Source organism: Theobroma cacao, chromosome 7 (genome assembly GCF_053813885.1).
Source record: "Theobroma cacao isolate CCN51 chromosome 7, ASM5381388v1, whole genome shotgun sequence".
In the NCBI taxonomy this organism is placed as follows: Eukaryota; Viridiplantae; Streptophyta; class Magnoliopsida; order Malvales; family Malvaceae; genus Theobroma; species Theobroma cacao.
In genome coordinates this window covers 1,360,456-1,380,854 of record NC_142645.1, presented here as the reverse complement: position 1 = coordinate 1,380,854, position 20,399 = coordinate 1,360,456, and the positions used below count along the sequence as shown (strand labels likewise).

The window sequence follows — 20,399 nt, the reverse complement described above, 5'->3', positions numbered from 1 at the left end:
ATCGATCCATGCCGTGAAAACTAGCTGGCTGTCTTCACTATTGAAAGATAAGTGGAATAACTACTTCTCTTCCCAGCCTTGTACTCAAAAGGTCTCGTAGTTATGGAAAATCAAAGAATTTTTAATTAACCATATAATCCTGACGGTTGAGTCTTGTTTTTGAGGTCGACATGGAATGATTGGATCCAGTATTAATTGAAAAATGTAACTTTCAAAAGTTAAAATCGAGATTGGTCGATTTATTTCAAAAAAATTAATTTTCCTTAAAAAAACATTTTTTTTTATTTTACAAGAATCGATACACAAAGTGAGGTAAGAAATGAGAGGAAGGATTTGGTTCCACCTGGGCTTTCTTTATCTGTGTTTTCACATCAAACGTGTGTCACTCAATTTTCAATGTATTTTTATCTTTTCATCAAAATGGGGATGGGGGCTTGCTATCATTCTCATATTGATTTCTTCCCAAATAGGTGGACCCATTTTTTATACAAGCCACATCAGAATTTTAATCTATTTAATCTTTGATTATAACCGATCAAACCAATCAAATTATTTACCTTTAAAAAACAATTTTCTATAACACTTCAGAGTTCAGACAACAGCATGTGCGAAGCTCTGTAGCTATGGCATTTTTCTCGCTTAGGTTGGCCTGGCCGACTCTTTCTAATCCCAATGAGCTACGCGTTTTGAAAAAGCAAAGAACCATTTCAGTTAGGAAACTTTAATGATGATAGTATCACAGCCATGCATGCTGATAATGTATATACTTTCTTTAAGCAAATGATGATAACATTGAAAATAAGATCTCACTCCTCAAATTAAATTTCTGTTAGATTTGATGGGAGCGTCATTATTATGTACGTGAAAACAACAAAAGAACTTGAAGGTGTTGATAAAGAACTTGTCATAGAACTCTGAATAATATATTGTTGGTTTGTTCATCAAGTTCTTTTAGCTACGCATTCAACGAAGAACACACTTTGTTAAAGACAGAACATTTGTAATATCTTGATCTGAATGAAGCATTGGCTTCCAAATCCTTCGACAAGATCGCTGATATATATATGCAACAATCTCATGCCTCAGGTAGCAGCGGAGGGCGTTGCTTTTCGAGACGAATGGCCTTTCGCAATTCATCTTCTTGGTCACATCTACGCTGACGATATTAATAGTGCAAGGTTTCTTTGGAAATCAATACCTGCAGCAATCAAGGAGAGCCAACCGGAGTTGGTATTGCAGCCTGGAAAATTGGTCAGAATTAGCTGTGGGCAAGGGACTATGTATGCTGGTGTCCATGAGGCTATTCGTGGCTTTGACTGGAATCAAGAAACACCAAGTTCTTGTTGCTTCTTTCTCAGAGCTTTACACTAAGAGGATGTTTGGACTGCTGCTATGTATCTGCTTATTCAACGATAAGCATCCAAGATGCAGCTCAATTCCTTGGACTGAGTGAGGATGATGCCACAAATTAATTATGTACTACGGCAAGGTTGGACAGTCAGTCCTGCATCTAACTGTGAAGAAGCAGGCTATTGTGAGAGGGCAGAAATTAGACCTTGGCAAATTGCAGTGCCTGACGGAATATGTCTTCCACCTTGAGCATTAATCATATATATTTGTATAACTTGTGAGCCTTCGATTCCCTTGTTGTATTGAATTCTTTAAGAAGTTACAACAAGTTAATGCTTCTCATATTTATCTAAATTTTGGTGTATCTTGATCTGTTATAAGTTTTCATGAGAGTTTGGTGATTACTATGATTGTATATTTAATGATTGTGGACATGGAAATGATTCGATACATCTCTTATTGGTTTCTTGTATATATGCAATCCTTATTCGAATGATCTTGGAAAAGTGCTTGGGAATTAGGAGCCAAATAGAAAAAGGGGAAAAGAGAGACGAAAAAAAAAAGGGGTATTTGATATCCCAACATCTTTCCCAAGTGAAAAAGGGGCATGGGAGTGGGAAACATTTGATTTCCCTTTATAGTGCCCCCATTTGGTGCAGCAATGGTCAAAAGGTCTCCTGGCTAGCAAATAGAAATCCCCTGGCCTCTAATGGTACCTCATCCATAATTTTCTACCACCTGTCTTTTATAGATTAGAAAATGTTACATATCACTATTAGAGATCTCCTGCCGACAGTTTTTCGCTGAAAGAAAATCTGAAAAAAAAAAATTGGATTTGTGCCAATTTTCATTTCCCGACTGTAGTATAGATCCATTGCTAACTCGACGAGCAAGAAAGTGCACTTCACTTGTGCAATGAAGGAGAAAGAGAGGGGGGGAATTCACTTGTGCACCTCAGGTCTGTGATCCAGTGTTCAATTTAAATTCCCCTACCATTGGTGCACCAAATGAGGTACCATTAATTAGAGGAGGAGGGCAGGGGATTTCTATTCCCTAGCTACCAGACCTTTTGACCAATGGTGCACCAAATGGGGGCACAATAAGGGTAAAGGAGATTTCTATCCCTAGCAAAGTGGTAGACAAATAAGTTGTGCGCCGCTTACTTTGGGGTCCATGTTAATTAACCTAATTAAAATACTTAACAGTCTAACTTTACGTCAGGTCCAGCTTTTTTGTTGGCTATATATATCTATATATCAAAGGCTGATATTATAATTGATAGAGAGAGCTTACAGTAAGATTACCTTACTGTAAAACACAAATATAAGGTGGAACCTTTTGTTTTAGGTAAGAAGACACACGTGAGCTAATTATTACAAAAAACAACAATTTGATGCCATCTTCACCTTCTTTTAAACCTTTTTTTTCCTCCTTTATTCAAAAGCCTTTAATGCTTGCCCTTTGCCTTCCTCTTTGATGAAAGGAAAAGAGAGAAAACCTCTTTATGCATCCTTAATCGTCAAACCTAATCCTTCTATTGGTTTCAAAGAATAATTCCGCCTGGTTTGTGCCCTCCAGTGTTAGCTTTATCACAATGCCATTAATGGCTTCTTCTGCTCATTAATGAGCATATTATTCCGATATGCACCATTTATGTTAGTTTGAGTTCCATGACAAGGTGCACAATACAGTATTAGTAGCAATGCAATAGCTACTGCTGAAACTGTATACAAAAGAAAAGATTGGTTGGGCTAGGTAGTTAACAGTAACGAATTTAAAATTTTATATGAAAAAGTAATTAAAAACGTAAATAGAAAATTAATCATATTATATATATATATATATCAAATTATATATATACTAATAATAAATTAAAAAAACGAAAGGTGACGCCGTCGTTACCTCTTACCACCGACCTTGACCCTGCCATGGTAATGCTTGATACAAAAATCGCTTGACCAGTGGAATAAGGTTCTCCGCTTTTCCTTTCAAGTTAGGTATTGGGGTTCGCTTAACTCAATGACGTTGCATTCGGCACAAAATGATTGCCTTTCATACTCTACTTTATTTCGGTAATGCCACCCGGAGTTCCCGTCTAAACCGCAAATTGCACTCACTGTTTGCCTTTCAAACTTTACCACTATTTCAATAATGCCACCCAAAATTGTCAAAACCCGAGGTTTGCACGTGATTACTAGTTGCATATGGGACTACAACGTGTGCCTTTCATACTCGACTTTATTTAAAAAATGCCACCCAACGTTTCCAAAGTCTGCAATTGCATTCATATTTGCACGAATAGAATGTTAGCCCACGATGTAAAAAATTTAATAAAATTTATAATATTTTAATTAAAAAAAATTACAACATAAAATATTTTAAATTTAAAATAAATTTCAAAAGAGCTTGGTTGAAGTCAGATCTATCATCAACTGTTGATGAAGTTATTGGCACACATAGAATGTCTTTAATGCTTCTGTTTCTACTGTCTTTTTGGGTTTTTTTTTTCTTGGCTTTGATTTTTCTGTTGCTGTTATTTTAGCCTGGGCTTGATTTCTTTCGCTGCCTTCTTTGTACTCCTGGCAACTTGACTTTTGAGTCTTATTTCTGTACCAATCTCATCTTTCTTGGTATAAGCTTTTCCTAATGATATCTTCTACTAAAAAAACCTCGTGGCTTCCAGATCAGACAACCTAGTTAAAATACTTAACAGTCAAAACTTTTTTTGTTGGTTATATATATATATATATGCCAATGGCTGAGATTAATTGATAGAGCAAGCTTACAGTAAGATTACCTTACTGTAGATTTTCACTCCATTCCATATATAGGGGTTGCAAGTGGCACAGGTCACATGCAAAGCTTCTGCCAAAGTCTTAACTGGTTACGCCATGACAGAGGTAGTTGTGAAGGTTGTCAAGATACGAAAGGATAAAGAGATGGGCTTGAGAATTACCAGCAAAGACGGAAATCTTGATCTGCTCCCCAAAGGAAACTGTAAATTCCCAGTTCAGAGTGAACATGGGGAGCTTGACTTGGAGATAATCCAGGCTGATGGGGATTCACGTATCATTCGTGGGGAAGGGTGGAAAGATTTCATTCGCCACTATCAACTTGGTGCTATAGTGACACTTTACCTTGACGAAAATGGCAGCTTCAAGCTCCAAGCACGCAAATGAGCGAGCGGGGCCTTCTCGTTAGTGGTATGCAAATTCTTTTTGCTTGTGTTGTATGGCTAGATCTTCTGAGTGGTTGAATGAGGTTATGCCTTTTTTGGGATTTTTTTTTTTTGTTATCTGCAGGCTTGTTCCTATGTGGATGGAGAGGTTGAGTTCCTCCTGCTGCATGAACATGACTTCAGCTCTTCAAAAAACAAGACATCTTGTGTTTTCCGTTCCCAGCCCTTTTGTTGAACCTTAAGTGCTTCTTTTGTTTGTTTGTTTCTCGTCTTCAAATTTCTGTATTTTCCAAGTATCCTGTGCAGATATTGTAAGTGACCCTGGTCACATGAGAGAGCTTCAGGTACCAAAATGAACCCATATGTTTTTATTTTTATATATATTTGTTCAGTTTATAATCAAATTACGATGTTTACATATATTATATATATTATAAGAATAATATCTCAAATTATTCTCAATATATATATATATATATTATATATATATATATATATATATATATATTATATATATATATATATATATATATATATATATATATCTCAAATTATATCAATTCTTATGAAGTATTATTTGTTATAACTCATTGAATTTACGATTTTATCTCACAACTTAAAGGTGATATGAACTTTTATATGTTCAATATTACTCTAACATATAATTGATATGGTATTTATGATTCTCAAATCATAACATTCTTTCTTTTGGTTGAAAATTTTTCATAGATACGAAACTTTGTGACTCTACCCGTCACCACCACCTTCACTCTGCGGTGGTGGGACATACAAAGATGCTAGTTGAAGTTAAGATTCCCGCATTTCGTTATGCGTGGCGAGTCTTCAGCTAGTTGAAGTTAAGATTCCCGCTTTTCGTTATGCGTGGCGAGTCTTCAGACGTTGCATTTGGCATAAAATGATTGCCTTTCATGCTCGACTCAATTCCAACAATGCCACCCAGAGTCTCCATTTAAACGGCAAATTGCACTCATTGTGTGCCTTTCATTCTTGACCTTTATTGCAATAATGCCACCCAAGGTGTCAAACCCGAAGTTTGCAACGTGATCGCCGAACGTGATTACCATGGACTACAACGTTTGCCTTTCATACTTGACTTTATTGCAATAATGCCACCCAACGTTTTGAGGTCAGCAATTGCATGCATATTCGCCCACATATACCGTTAGCCCACGACGTCAAAAATTTAATAAAGTTTATACATATTTTATTATAAAAATAATAACATTTCAATTTAAAACATTTTGAATTTAAATTTAATCTCAAAAGAGTTCGATTGAAGTCTGATCTATCATCTACTGTTGATGAAATTAGATATACCCTTATATGTTTCAAATTTATCAGGTTTATCATTTCATTAGAGAATCGAGTTTGTTTTAAATCTTTCGTTAGATTTAAAAGCTCAAAATTTAGGCATAGTGTCTCCATATTTTCACATCCTGACTTCATTGATATATATTTAAATTTTAATTTTGGCAAAGATTTAATTTTAAGGTGTTTATAAAGAACTTTGCCATAAAACTATGAACAATTTATTGTTTAACTTGTTAATTAGGTGTTTTTAATTACGAATTCATTGAATAGGACATGTTGTTAAACATCGAGCTCTTTAATTATCAATTTGTAAGAATTTGATGATTGTTATGATTATTGATTTAATAATTACCGAATAAATCTTTATTCGAAATTGTTATAACCTTGGTTACCATTGCCATGTAAAATCAAACAACTAAAAGCATTTGCAAGGCAAAATGTTCAAATATTTGCAAGCCTTTGCAACCCTAAACCCTAAACCACTATTTTTTAAAATTAAATTCTAATTTAAAAGAAATCACTCACTTCTGAAAATTAAAGAAAAAAAATCCCTGGAAAAAAAAGATAAACAAAGGTAAAAATTATCAAGAAGGATAGAGGAACCGACGTCGTTTTAACTGCTTCCTTTCTGAAACCTGAGGGGCCGCCAGCAAGAGCCACATCTAATCTTCAAGTGGGGGTGTGTTTCCCCAAAGATGAAAATGAAATGTTACTGAAAATCTCTCTAAAACCCTAAAACCGTTTTCTCTATTTCCTTCTCTCATTCAAATCCCCGGGAATTTCATTTGAAAGAAAGAACATTTTTTTTTCAATATTTTTGGTAAAAAATGGTGACAGTTCAAGTGACAAACCCCAAGGACTTACTATCGAGAACATCTTCTTCTTCATTGTTGTCTTCAAGGCCATGTTTTTCTTCAAAAAAGCCCTTGAAAAGAAGCTGCTTGAGGCGTCAACGTTTTGGAGGGATAAGCTGTTCCTTTGCTCCAATGGAAACAGCCAAGATAAAGGTGGTTGGTGTCGGTGGAGGTGGATACAATGCTGTTAATCGGATGATTGGTAGCGGTTTAAAGGTTGGTGTTTTTCAGGTTTTCTCAATTGGGTTTTACTTCAAGTTTGAAACTTTTGTGACTTTCAAGCTTAATAAGTGTCATTTTTTGAAAGAATTTTGTGTTTTTCCCGCCATTTTTTGGACTCCGAAACTTGGTGTAAACTATTGAAGTGGTTTTGCTAGTGGGTTTTAGCCTACATCTTCATTTGATAAAAGTTTGGAAATCTAAGCTCTTTCTCACTCAAATATTTTGTTTCTTGAAGCCAATTTCAAGTTTTCCATTGTATAAACCCAGTGCCATTGTGGCAATTAGTGTTTTCGATCGGTGTATAGCGCTTTTTAGTCAAGTTTGGTTTTTGTGTGAATTTGCCTTAGTGCTACTTGAGCTAAAAACTTGGCTCTCTTTGTCTTCTTTACTTTGGATTTGTTTGTGTAGAATTTAGACTGGATAGAGGAAGGTAATGGAGATGATAATTTAAGGGACTTTGGTGGTAAAATTGTATGATAGTTGCCACAATGTTTTGCTTTCACGGAGGCAATTACTGATGATATTGCTGCTTTGTTTTGGAATTAGGGTGTGGATTTCTATGCGTTAAACACGGATTCTCAAGCACTATTACAGTCTGCTGCAGAGAATCCACTCCAAATCGGAGAGCTCTTGACTCGTGGGCTAGGTCAGGCACTCTTTTTTGATCAAGAAAAATCATGTTTTTTGTGATTATATGTATGGCTATACACTTGGCTTTGTATTGTGTTAATGATTTGAATCAATTGAATGAAATATAGGCACTGGGGGAAATCCGCTTTTGGGGGAACAAGCTGCAGAGGAATCCAGAGATGCCATTTCAAATGCTCTTAAGGGCTCAGATCTTGTCTTTATAACTGCTGGCATGGATGGAGGCACTGGGTCAGGTGCTGCTCCAGTTGTTGCCCAGATAGCAAAAGAGGCTGGTTATTTGACTGTTGGTGTGGTGACCTACCCCTTCAGCTTTGAAGGACGGAAAAGAACCATATAGGCATGTGCATTTAACTTCTTATATGAGCTCTAGATAATGGGGATATTATAGTGAAAGTCTAGTCTATACGTTAGCAATTGGGCTATGCACTAAAACCATGATAATAACTAGGTATGCAAAAGTTTCTGTCATTTTAATGTTATAATAATTTTGTCATATCTGTAAATTTGCAGGCTCTGGATGCTATTGAAAAGTTGCAAAAGAATGTTGATACTCTCATAGTGATCCCCAATGACCGTCTGCTTGATATTGCTGATGAGCAGACAACTCTGCAAGATGCTTTTCTTCTTGCTGATGATGTTCTGCGCCAAGGTGTGCAAGGAATTTCAGATATAATCACGGTCAGTGATTCTTTCATATGCCAAGCTACATATTCTTAAAATAAGACTGTTTCAAGAAGTTTTAGATTCTATATAAACATTCCAGTTAACCATGCATGACTTTGCTTATGCGATGACTATTGACTAACGTATAATGATAATTTTTCCTACCAAGCATTTTCTGGATTCAACTTAGTATCTTACTGAAATTTCTTCCTTTCTTTTTTGTAGATACCTGGTTTAGTGAAAGTGGATTTTGCAGATGTTAAGGCAGTCATGAAAGATTCTGGAACCGCAATGCTTGGGGTAGGAGTTTCCTCTAGCAAAAACCGTGCAGAAGAAGCGGCAGAACAAGCAACTCTGGCCTCTCTAATTGGATCATCAAGTCAGTCAGCTACTGGTGTGGTATATAATATTTACTGGAGGAAAGGATATAACCTTGCAGGAAGTAAACAGAGTATCACAGGTACTTATGGTGTTTGGAGTGATTGATTTCCTGTTTACTGATTTAATAGGAAACTGTCTTGTCATCTTTCTGAAGGATGAAATACGTTCCATGTTACATTCTTCTAAATTTTTGGGCTTTCTTACAGTCTATAAATTACTGTCTATAGATATTGAAAGAAGCTGCTTGAGGCGTTATTTATTTATTTAGCCCAAAAACAAAATTATTGGCAAAAAAGATTAAAAATTATCAAGAAGGAAAGAAAAACCGACGTGGTTTTAACTGTTGACCGCTAACAAAAGGCCAATTAAACTGATTTGGGCCATATTAGACCCAAAAACCCAATTTAAAGGCCCAACATTATGCATAGTGTCTTGATACATCCACAATCTGTCTGCATGGCATATATTTAAATTCTAATTATGCATACACCTAACTTTAAAAGGTGTTTATAAAGAACTTGTTGTTATAAACTCTGAATAATATATTTCATTAGGTTATTTAAGCTATAAATTCAGTGGATAACACACTTTATAAAATGCGAAACTCTTTAAATACCTTTGATCTGTTATAAATTACGTTACTAATTTTACAAGATTTTTTATGATTACTGTGTTTGTAGATTCAATAATTGTCGAATAATTCTTATTAGACATATATGATTCGATATCTTCTCATGTTAGTTGTGTACGTAATTTATTTTTTCTAGTTGAAAAATGTAACTTTCAGGGATTTTCAAAAAATATGTATACATGAAAATCCAAATTGATCGATTTAAATTTTCGTTAAAAAATTCTTTTTCCTTTTAAGAAAACTGGACATGTATTAATTAATAATAAAAATAAAGAATAGTTTTATCTTTTCATCAAACGTGTCCATTCAATTTTCACTGTTTTTGGTTTAGCTCTTGTTTAAAAACCGTCAGATAAGAACAAATTTCAACTGGCTCAACGTCTGAGATTTATTTGTAATGCAAGTTTAGAAAAAAATGCGCCGAGTAAAGCCAAAAACCACTACGATTGATTGTGATAGTCGAGTCCAAGGAAGCCAAAACAACTGCTATGCCAGCCACCGCATAGACGAAAGCAAAATTGGAGATTCTTTCAGCGCTAGGCGCTAGCTCCTGAATACGTGTCAAAATCTAGAAAAGTAAAATAAGAAAAAATTTAGCACTAGCAGATATGGATTGACATCCAGAAACTGTCTAATTAATATACTTAACCTCAGGTCTACCACCTTGAACATTAATCACATATGTTTGTATAACTTCTGAGCTTTCGATTCCCTTGTTGTATTGAATTCTTTAAGAAGTTGAAACAAGTTAATGCTTCTCCTATTTATCTAAATTTTGGTCTATCTTGATCTGTTATAAGCTTTCATGAGAGTTTGGTGATTACTATGATTGTAGATTTAATGATTGTGGACATGGATATGATTCGATACATCTCTTATTGGTTTCTTGTATGTAATCCTTATTCGAATAATCTTGGAAAAGTGCTTGGAAATTAGGAGCCATATAGAAAAAGGGGAAAAGAGAGACGAAAAAAAAAGGGTATTTGATAGCCCAACATCTTTCCCAAGTGAACAAGGGGCATGGGAGTGGGAAACATTTGATTTCCTTTTATAGTGCCCCCGTTTGGTGCAGCAATGATCAAAAGGTCTCGTGGCTAGCAAATAGAAATCCCCTGCCCTCTAATGGTACCTCATTAGTGCACCTTCCATAATTTTCTACCACCTGTCTTTTATAGATTAGAAAATATCACCAATCACTATTAGAGATCTCCTGACGATGATGGCTGAAAGAAAAATATAAAAAACCGATTTGATTTGTTCCAATTTTCTTTTCCCGGCTATAGTATAGATCCATTGCTAACTCGACGAGCAAGAAAGTGTACTTCACTTGTGCAATGAAGGAGAAAGAGAGGGGGGAATTCACTTGTGCACCTCAGGTCTGCGATCCAGTGTTCAATTTAAATTCCCCTACCATTGGTGCACCAAATGAGGTACCATTAGAGGAGGAGGGCAGGGGATTTCTATTCGCTAGCTACCAGACCTTTTGACCATTGGTGCACCAAATGGGGGCACAATAAAGGTACAGGAGATTTCTACCCCTAGCAAAGTGGTAGACAAATAAGTTGTGCGCCGCTTACTTTGGGGTCCATGTTAATTAACCTAATTAAAATACTTAACAGTCTAACTTTACGTCAGGTCCAGCTTTGTTGTTGGTTATATATATCTATATATCAATGGCTGATATTATAATTGATAGAGAGAGCTTACAGTAAGATTACCTTACTGTAAAACACAAATATAAGGTGGAACCTTTTGTTTTAGGTAAGAAGACACACGTGAGCTAATTATTACAAAAAACAAGAATTTGATGCCATCTTCACCTTCTTTTAAACCCTTTTTTTCCTCCTTTATTCAAAAGCCTTTAATGCTTGCCCTTTGCCTTCCTCTTTGATGAAAAGAAAAGAGAGAAAACCTCTTCATGCATCCTTAATCGTCAAACCTAATCCTTCTATTGGTTTCAAAGAATAATTCCGCCTGGTTTGTGCCCTCCAGTGTTAGCTTTATCACAATGCCATTAATGGCTTCTTCTGCTCATTGATGAGCATATTATTCCGATGTGCACCATTTATGTTAGTTTGAGTTGGGCTAGATAGTTAACAGTAACGAATTTAAAATTTTATATGAAAAGTAATTAAAAACGTAAATAAAAAATAATCATATTATATATATATATATATATATATCAAATTTTATATATATAATAAAAAAAATTAAAAAAACGAAAGGTGACGCCGTCATTTCCTGTCACCACCTACCTTGACTCTGCCGTGGTAATGCTTGATACAAAAATGGCTTGACCAGTGGAATAAGATTCTGCGCTTTTCCTTTCAAGTTAATGACGTTGCATTCGGCACAAAATGATTGCCTTTCGTACTCTACTTTATTTCGGTAATGCCACCCAGAGTCCCCATCTAAACGGCAAATCGCACTCATCGTTTGCCTTTCACACTTTACCTCTATTTCGATAATGCCACCCAAAATTGTCAAAACCCGAGGTTTCCAACGTGATTTCCGACATGATTACTAGCTGCATGTGGGACTACAATGTTGCCTTCCATACTCGACTTTATTTCAAAAATGCCACCCAACGTTTCCAAAGTCGATGATTGCATGCATATTGGCACGCATAGAACGTTAGTCCACGATGTCAAAATTCTAATAAAATTTATAATTTTTTATTTAAAAAATAATAACACTACAACATAGAATATTTTAAATTTAAAATTAATCTCAAAAGAACTCGGTTGAAGGCAGATCTATCATCTAACTGTTGATGAAGTTATTGGCACACATAGAATGTTAGCCAACAAAAATTTAATAAATTTATAATATTTTATAAAAAAAAAGTAACATTTCAACTTACACTGTTTTAAATTTAAAATTAATCTCAAAAGAGCAAAATTAATTTCAAAAGAGCTCTGAAATCATATCTATCATCTATGCTTCAAAAAAAAAGATATAATGTTCGAGAAAATCCTTAAATTATTCAAGAATATTCAAATAAATTCATATTCTTCTATTGTGTTAAATTAAGTCTTTATACTTTTATTTTAGATTAAATAAACTCTTATGATTAATGATTAACTAATTATAATCAATCAAAATATTATTTTTCATTTTATATCCACACGACTTTAATGTGAAAAATGAAAATATCATATGATTATGTCAATATGCCTTTTTATTATCCATAATGACATATCCACAAAATCCAAATTTTTTGTAACATTATAATTGGGTTCAGGTTTAGGGTATCCTAACCTTAATCCGTGTTAGATTTTAAAAAGCCTTACCCTAATCTTCCTATAACCGAATATAGGGTATACTAACCCTTGTTATCGAGTTGGATACCCACAAATACTCATATAATAATAACCCATTTACATCCCTAATTTTTTCAGTAGTTTGTCACCTATTTTCTTTATTGTGTCATATCATACGCTATAATTGTTGCTATGGTGGTACAAAATTTACTTTCACTACAACATTTTTGACCTTTGATTGTAAAAAAAAAAAAATTGTAGCCATAGATGAAAAATATGCAGTCTTAGCTAATGTATGGAAAAGTATGGTTGCACTTGCTTATGGGATTCAACAGCAAAATTAAAGTACAACTGTATACTATATGATTGCAATCTTAAATCCTATGGTAGCATATAAAATTTGCAACTAAAAGGTATAAGATAAAGACACATATAACCTTCTAATATGCAACAAATTGCAACAAGTTTTATGATAAAAACACATGTTCACAAATCATAAAGTGTCTCTAAAATCAAATTGCAACAACTAACATTTTAAAAATCAAAATTTTCAAAAACCATTTTCGAAGGTCTTTACAATGTGTACAATATGGTGTTTCATTAAGAATGATCAACTAATTTTAGTAATCTCTCTTTCTCTCTTCTTCTCTCCAAGTTATCTTTGTCCATATTTATTTGTCCATTCTCCAACCTAATAAAACCATTTGACATTGTGGTTCCTAGCCTTCTTTACCTACAAATTAAGATTAATTTGCAAGATAATATTAATTTGTAAGTAATTCATAATTTAATATGAGACAAAGCATACTCATTGACCAACTAAAAAAAATTTATATCCTCTTTGATTTGATTTGAAAACGAAGGAAAAAAATTGAGATCTCAATTTACTTGATCTAACTAAGGTTAAGAGCAAGCATTTGGCAATCCTTTGGTGAACTCTAGTCTAGAAACGTGCCTAGAAATTAGGACCCAAGTTGGAGATTCTTTCAAGGCTCTTGAAAGAAAAAAAAGTGGAAAAGACACAGGAAAAAAAAGAGGATATTTGACATGCCAAAATCTTCTAGAGAAAGCAGATATGACAGCCAGGAAGTGTCAAATTAAAAGACAAAGTCAAGGTTAATTAAGTGTGAATGACATTGTCACGTTTGGAATTAAAAGTCGAAGGTCACATCAAGGTTTGGTGTGTTTATTTTAGTTTATTTTTACTTTATATATGATTTTTAATACTATTTGGTTTTCATGTAAGCTACTTTCATATTTACACTTTTCTTTCCTAGACTTAATTATTTTGTTTATTTTTTTACTAAAATTTGGGCCAAATTAGGTCCAATTAGCCCATTAAGACCCTACATTCGAAACCCAATTACTTGTTTCCATCAACTTGATATGGGCCAAATTAATCAAAAACCCAATTTAAAGGCCCAATATTATGCATAATGTCTTCATATGTGGACAACCTTTCTTCATATTCTAACTTTGGCAAAGATCTAATTTGAAGGTGTTTATAAAGAACTTGTCGTAGAACTCTGAAATCTATATTGTTGGTTTGTTCCTCAGGTTCTTTTAGCTATGAATTCAACGAAGAACACACTTTGTTAAAGACGGGACACTTTAAATATCCTGATCTGAATGAAGCATTGGCTTCCAAATCCTTAGACAAGATCGCTGATATATGCGACAATCTCATGCTTCAGGTAGCAGCGGAGGGCGTTGCTTTCCAAGACGAATGGCCTTTCGCAATTCATCTTCTCGGTCACAGCTACGTTGATGATATTAGTAGTGCAAGGCTTCTTTGGAAATCAATACCTGCAGCAATCAAGGAGAGCCAACCGGAGTTGGTATTGCTGCCTGGAAAATTAGGTCAGAATTAGCTGTGGGCAAGGGACTATATATGCTGGTGTCCATGAGGCTATTCGTGGTTTTGATTGGAGTCAAGAAACACAAGTTCTTGTTGCTTCTTTCTTAGAGTTTTACACTATGAGGATGTTTGGACTGCTGCTATATATCTGCTTATTCAACGATAAGCATCCAAGATGCAGCTCAATTCCTAGGAACGAGTGAGGATGACGCCGCAAATTATGTATCTCGGCAAGGTTGGACAGTGGGTCCTGCATCTCAAATGCTAACTGTGAAGAAGCAGGCTACTGTGAGAGAGCAGAAATTAGACCCTGGCAAATTGCAGTGCCTGACGGAATATGTCTTCCACCTTGAACGTACATTAATCATACATATTTGTATAACTTCTGAGCTTTCGATTCCCTTGTTGTATTGAATTCTTTAAGAAGTTGAAACAAGTTAATGCTTCTCCTATTTATCTAAATTTTGGTGTATCTTGATCTGTTATAAGTTTTCATGAGAGTATGATGATTGCTATGATTGCAGATTTAATGATTGTCCGACACGGATATGATTCGATATCTTCTCTTATTGGTTTCTTGAACGTAATCCTTATTAAGTGCCTAGAAATTAGCGGCCAAATAGAAAAAGGGCAAAAAGAGAAAAAAAAAAAAAAAAAAAAAAAGAGGAGTGGGGAACATTTGATTTCCCCTTACTGTGCCCCCATTTGGTGCAGCAATGGTCAAAAGGTCTCGTGGCTAGCAAATAGAAATCCCCTGCCCTCTAATGGTACCTCATTTGGTGCACCTTCCATAATTTTTTGCCACCTGTTCTTTATAAATAAGAACCCGACGAGTAAGAAATTGCACTTCACTTGAGAGGGGGATCCACTGTTCAATTTAAACTCCCCTGCCATTGGTGCACCAAATGAGGTACAGTTTTCAGGTCCAGCATTTTTGTTGGTTATATATTAATGGCTGTTATTACAATTGATAGAGCGAGCTTACAGTAAGATTACCTTACTGTAGAATTTCACTCCCTTTTCACGGTTCATGTAAAGCTTCTGTCAATCTGGTTAGGCCACGAAGTACTTGGCTCTATAAATTACTTAAAAATGAAAGAATTTAGTTCTGTGTTAGTTTCAAAATATACGTAAAATAACTCTATACCTACGAGTTGATTTCCATTCAAAAACCCTATCCTAATTTGTCCCATAATTGATCGAGTTATGGATATTCAATTATTCATACAACAATAACCCATTTATACCTGTTGTCTTTGTCATATTATATGCTATAATCGTTGCTATGATGGTCCAAAAGTTTATTCTCAATTTACTTGATCTAACGAAGACCAAGGCCAAGCATTTGACAATCTTGTGGCGAACTCTAGTCCAGAAAAGTGCATAGAAATTAGGACCCAAGTTGGAGATTCTTTCAACGCTCAGAAAAAAAAAAAAAGATATATGACAATGCCAAAATTTTCTAGAGAAAACGTGCCAAAATCTAGAAGAAAAAAATAAAATAAAAAAATCTAGCACTAGCAGATATCATATGAACTGTCAAATTAGAAAACAAAATCAAGGCTAATTAAGCGTGAAAGACATTGTCACGTTTGATATCAAAAGTCGAAGGTCACACCAAGGTTTGGTGTGTTAGTTTTATTTTATTTTTACTTTATATATGATTTTTAATACTATTTGGTTTTCATGTAAACTACTTTCATACTTACACTTTTCTTTTCTTTCCTAGATTTAATTACTTTGTTTATTTTTTTACTAATTTATTTCATAGATTTAATGTACTATTCAGTGGGAAAAAAAAGGGTCTATGGCTTTGGACAAAGGTTTTAAGCTATGCTGATTTCACCTACAAATTCTTGCCAATGGTGGACTGCTTCAGGAGGCACAACAGTAGCTGCTAGCAAGGGTACATTGCCCTTTTCACAACATTCTTGAAATCGCTCCCAATAATCAAACCATAACTAGCAGCTCAAGGCTTGAAGCACTAAAGATGAATAAGGCTGCATCTCCCCATCTTGTAGCTGTTAGACAAGGTCGCCTTCACCATTCCTCACTCGTTCCGAAGGATTCCATCAATTCCAGATTCTCGAGAACATTCGCTAGTTGTTCCATTCCCATTAAACTTGGACCGGCAGCTCTAACAAGAGAAGGAAATCTACAAATATTTTGGACAAAATGGTTTCATCAGGCCACTTTGACTTCACCTACCATGCCACATGAAGCTTAATTAATGAAGTCAAAGAATTACATCCATTTTATCCCATAATTTATCTTCGAAGACGTACAGACCATGTGACATTAAAAAAGAAAGCCATATGCCAAATTTGCATAACGGGCTGCCTAGGGACAAAGCAGGAGATGCCCCACTCGTCACACCAAGTTTCCCATACCTTCCAAGCTTCTCCACTAGTGAAAGATACAAGTGGCTTACCTACTCGATTCCCAGCCTTGTAGTCAAAAGGTTTCCCAGTCAAAGTGTTTATAAACAACAAAGAGTACAACTGTGGGTCCCCGTTTGTCAAGATTCCTTGATTTGCCAATAATCTTGCAGATCACTTGGCTAATGATGGAGTGAGTCGTCCTAATGATTTTCTCATTGTTCATTGCCAGGCGAGATTATTTCTTGTGCTTTCAATGGTTCTGTTTCTACCATCTTCTTGGGGTTTCAGATTATCTGCTAATCTCTGAATGAATGGGGTATACATCTTTCGTGGTGTAACTCTGCTATTGCAAACAAACTAAAAAAACTCTTTAACGTAATTAAAATACTTAACAGTCAAGCTTTTTTGTTGGTTAAATATATCTCAAAGGCTGAGATTAATTGATAGAGCGAGATTACAATAAGATTACCTTACTGTAGAACTTCACTCCCTTTTATTTTATATATGTATATAAAGGGGCTGGGCTTGGCTTGTGCACAACGCACAATTCATGCAAAAGCTTCTGTCAAAGCCTTAAGTTGGTTATACTCCATGAGAGAAATTGTGGTGAAGAAGGTGAGCACCTTAAAGGATAAAGAGAAAGGCCTGAGGGTTAGCTGTCAAGAGGGAAATCTCGATTTGCTCCCCAAAGGAAACTGTGAATTGCGAGTTGAGAGTGAAAATGGGGAGCTTGACTTGGAGTTAATCCAGGTTGATGGGGATTCACGTATCATTCGTGGGAAAGGGTGGAGAAATTTCATTCGCCATTATCACCTTGGTACTACCGTGACACTATACCTCGACGGCAATGAACGATCGGTGCCCTTCTCATTAGTGGTAACTATGCAATATTTTTTTTAATCTTTGAATATCTATCGGGGCTTTTAATTATTTTTGCTTGCATTGTATGGCTAGATCTTCTGAGTGGTTGAATGAGGTTATGCTAGCCCCTTGTGATTGCTGAAGGGTTAATTGTGAATGAAGTTTTGCTGGTGTTTGCACTTTGCAGGATGATCTGCAGGCTTGTTCCTATGTGGATGGAGAGGTTGAGTTCCTCCTGCTGCTTGCTTTCTCACTTTACCAATGAAATGTACATGACTTCAGCTCTTCAAAAAAACACAAAGACATCCTGTGCTTTTCATTCCAAGGCCTTCTCTTGAACCTTAAGTGCTTCTTTTGTTTATTTGTTTCTTGTCTTCAAGTTTTTATGTTTTCCAGGTATCCTGTGCTCACTCTGCTTAGCAGGAGAGAGTTTCTGTTGCCAAAAGGGAACCCCCCCTAAGTTGCATGCCATGGATATCGTACATTTTTATTTTATATATATTTGTTCAGTTTATAATCAAATACGACGTTTACACCTGGAGGAACGACAAGCTAGAGGACTTGTTCTTCTCCTGGGGCCATAGGATCTGCCCAACCTCGACCCTCACCCCAATATTTAAGTATTTTTTCTTTGTAATGGTTATTTGTTGACTGCTGCCTCAGTGCGAGTCCACGTAAGCAAAAGATGATAGAAAGCCAGCTGCAAAAAAGAGGAGCGTGCAGAAACGCGCCACCTATTAACCCCTTTGGTCGTCGTTTCAGAGCATCGGAAAATGTCGAACCAGGACAAAGCAAAGATGGAGCTTAAATACTCAAAATCTTTCGGTTTTGGTTTCATTTTCCTTGTCATCTTCACCTTCTTTTATTGGTTGCCCTTTGCCTTTAAACCCCTTTTTTTCCTCCTTACCAAGAGATGGAACAACATGATCACATGCTTACCATGTTTTGCGTGATGATATACAGGTAATTTGCAACCATTACAAAGGTCCATGCTTCAAAGAACTCCACCTCATGTGTGCCCTCCAATGTTAGCTTTATCACAATACCAATGGCTTTTTATGCTCATTACTGACCATATTATTCCAATATACACCATTTATGGTAGTTTGACTTCCATAACACAATATTAGTACCAATACAATAGCTACTGCTGAAGTTAGGTTAGCTACAATACAGTATTAGTACCAATACAACGAGGTGCACAATACAATATTAGTACCAACACAATAGCTACAATACAATACAATATTAGTACCGATACAATAGCTATTGGTGAAGTTAGGTTGGACGAGGTGGTGCATAATACAATATTGTTGTGTAAGAGTAACCATATTTTATACATATATATTAAATATTGTCAATTTTGATCCATTGATCTCATAGTTTTATCTCATAAAACACACCTAATAAGTTAAAGCTGGTATGAATTTTTATATATTCAGAATCTAATATCACTTTAACACATAGTCTATATGGAATTTATGACTCTTCTCTCTAAAATCATAACATTCTCCTTTTACTCTTTGTTGAGAGTTTTTCTTCAATGTTTATGGCTCTACCCGTCACCACGCCTTGACTCCACGGTGGCAGGACTTGATTCAAAGATCGCGCGGCGAGTCTTTAGCTGATTGAAGTTAAGATTCCCGCTCTTCCTTATAAGGGCTCGCTTAACTCAGACGTTGCATTTGGCACAAAATGATTGCCTTTCATACTTGATTTTATTTCAATAACGCCACCCAAGGCTCCATCTAAACGGCAAATTGCACGCAATTGTTTGCCTTTCACACTTTACCACTATTTCAATAATGCCACCCAAAATTGTCAAAACCCCAGGTTTCCAACGTGATTTCCGACGTGGTTACTAAGTGCATAGGGGACTACAACGTTTGCCTTCCATACTTGACTTTATTTCAATAATGCCACCCAACGTTTCCAAAGTCGGTAATTGCATGCATAATTGCACACAAAGGATGTTAGCCCACGACGTAAAAAATTTAATAAAATTTATAATATTTTATTAAAAAAAAATAACATTTCAATTTGAAATGTTTTAAATTTAAAATTAATCTCGAAAGAGCTCAATTCAAGTTAAATCTATGATGAAGTTAAACATACTCTTATATGCTTCAAATATATCGAGTTTATCATTTCACTAGAGAATCAATTTTGTTTTAAACTTTTTGTTAGATCATTTAGCTATCGGCCTTTACAATCAACTATTGATATTGGATGATTAAGGGAGAAATGATGCATTTTGAAACAAAAGTATACTTTGCAAACTTGTAGAGAAAAAAAAAAGAACATAATGCTCCAAAAAACTCTTGAATTATTCAAGAATATTCAAATAAGTGTTACTTTTTATTGTGTTCAATTAAGTCCCTACATTTTTATGTTAGGTCAAATAAACTTTTATAACTAATAATCGATTAATTACAATTAATTATAATGCCGTATGATTATATCATGTTATCATTCATTATAACATATCAACATACCACATCAATATCATGTGACATAAGAAATAATAAATAATATTTTGATTAAATTAACCATTAATTATAAAAATTTATTCGATTGAAAATAAAAATATAATAATTTATTAAACTCAAAATAAAAGTAAAAAGATTTCATTGAACGTAATAAAAAAATAAATAATTATTTAAAATTTATTAAATAATTAATTTTTTAAAAAATATTATGTCAAAAATGAAATTATCGAAGACATAAAGTCTACAAGTAACATTCAACCCCGCTGTGCTCACTAAGACCCAACA

At 34.9% G+C, this 20,399-nt stretch overlaps 1 protein-coding gene, 1 long non-coding RNA gene and 2 pseudogenes across 2 annotated transcripts; all 4 read left to right on the top strand.

The window, feature by feature from the left end:
• Positions 1 to 1,004: 1,004 nt before the first annotated feature.
• LOC108662696 (COP9 signalosome complex subunit 8 pseudogene) lies at positions 1,005 to 1,606 on the top strand (annotated as a pseudogene).
• A 2,609-nt stretch (positions 1,607 to 4,215) lies between these two features.
• Positions 4,216 to 4,946, top strand: LOC148761396 (uncharacterized). Its single transcript, XR_016027604.1, has 2 exons — positions 4,216 to 4,553; positions 4,653 to 4,946. It is a non-coding gene; the product is annotated as an uncharacterized LOC148761396 (long non-coding RNA).
• A 1,741-nt stretch (positions 4,947 to 6,687) lies between these two features.
• Positions 6,688 to 8,783, top strand: LOC18593405 (cell division protein FtsZ homolog 1, chloroplastic). Its single transcript, XM_088808190.1, has 7 exons — positions 6,688 to 6,930; positions 7,345 to 7,407; positions 7,483 to 7,582; positions 7,695 to 7,920; positions 8,094 to 8,265; positions 8,476 to 8,649; positions 8,760 to 8,783. The coding sequence occupies exons 1-7, from the start codon at positions 6,688 to 6,690 to the stop codon at positions 8,781 to 8,783; spliced, it is 1,002 nt and encodes a 333-aa protein (XP_088664316.1).
• A 4,872-nt stretch (positions 8,784 to 13,655) lies between these two features.
• On the top strand, positions 13,656 to 14,797 carry LOC148761395 (COP9 signalosome complex subunit 8 pseudogene; annotated as a pseudogene).
• The last annotated feature ends 5,602 nt before the right edge of the window (positions 14,798 to 20,399 follow it).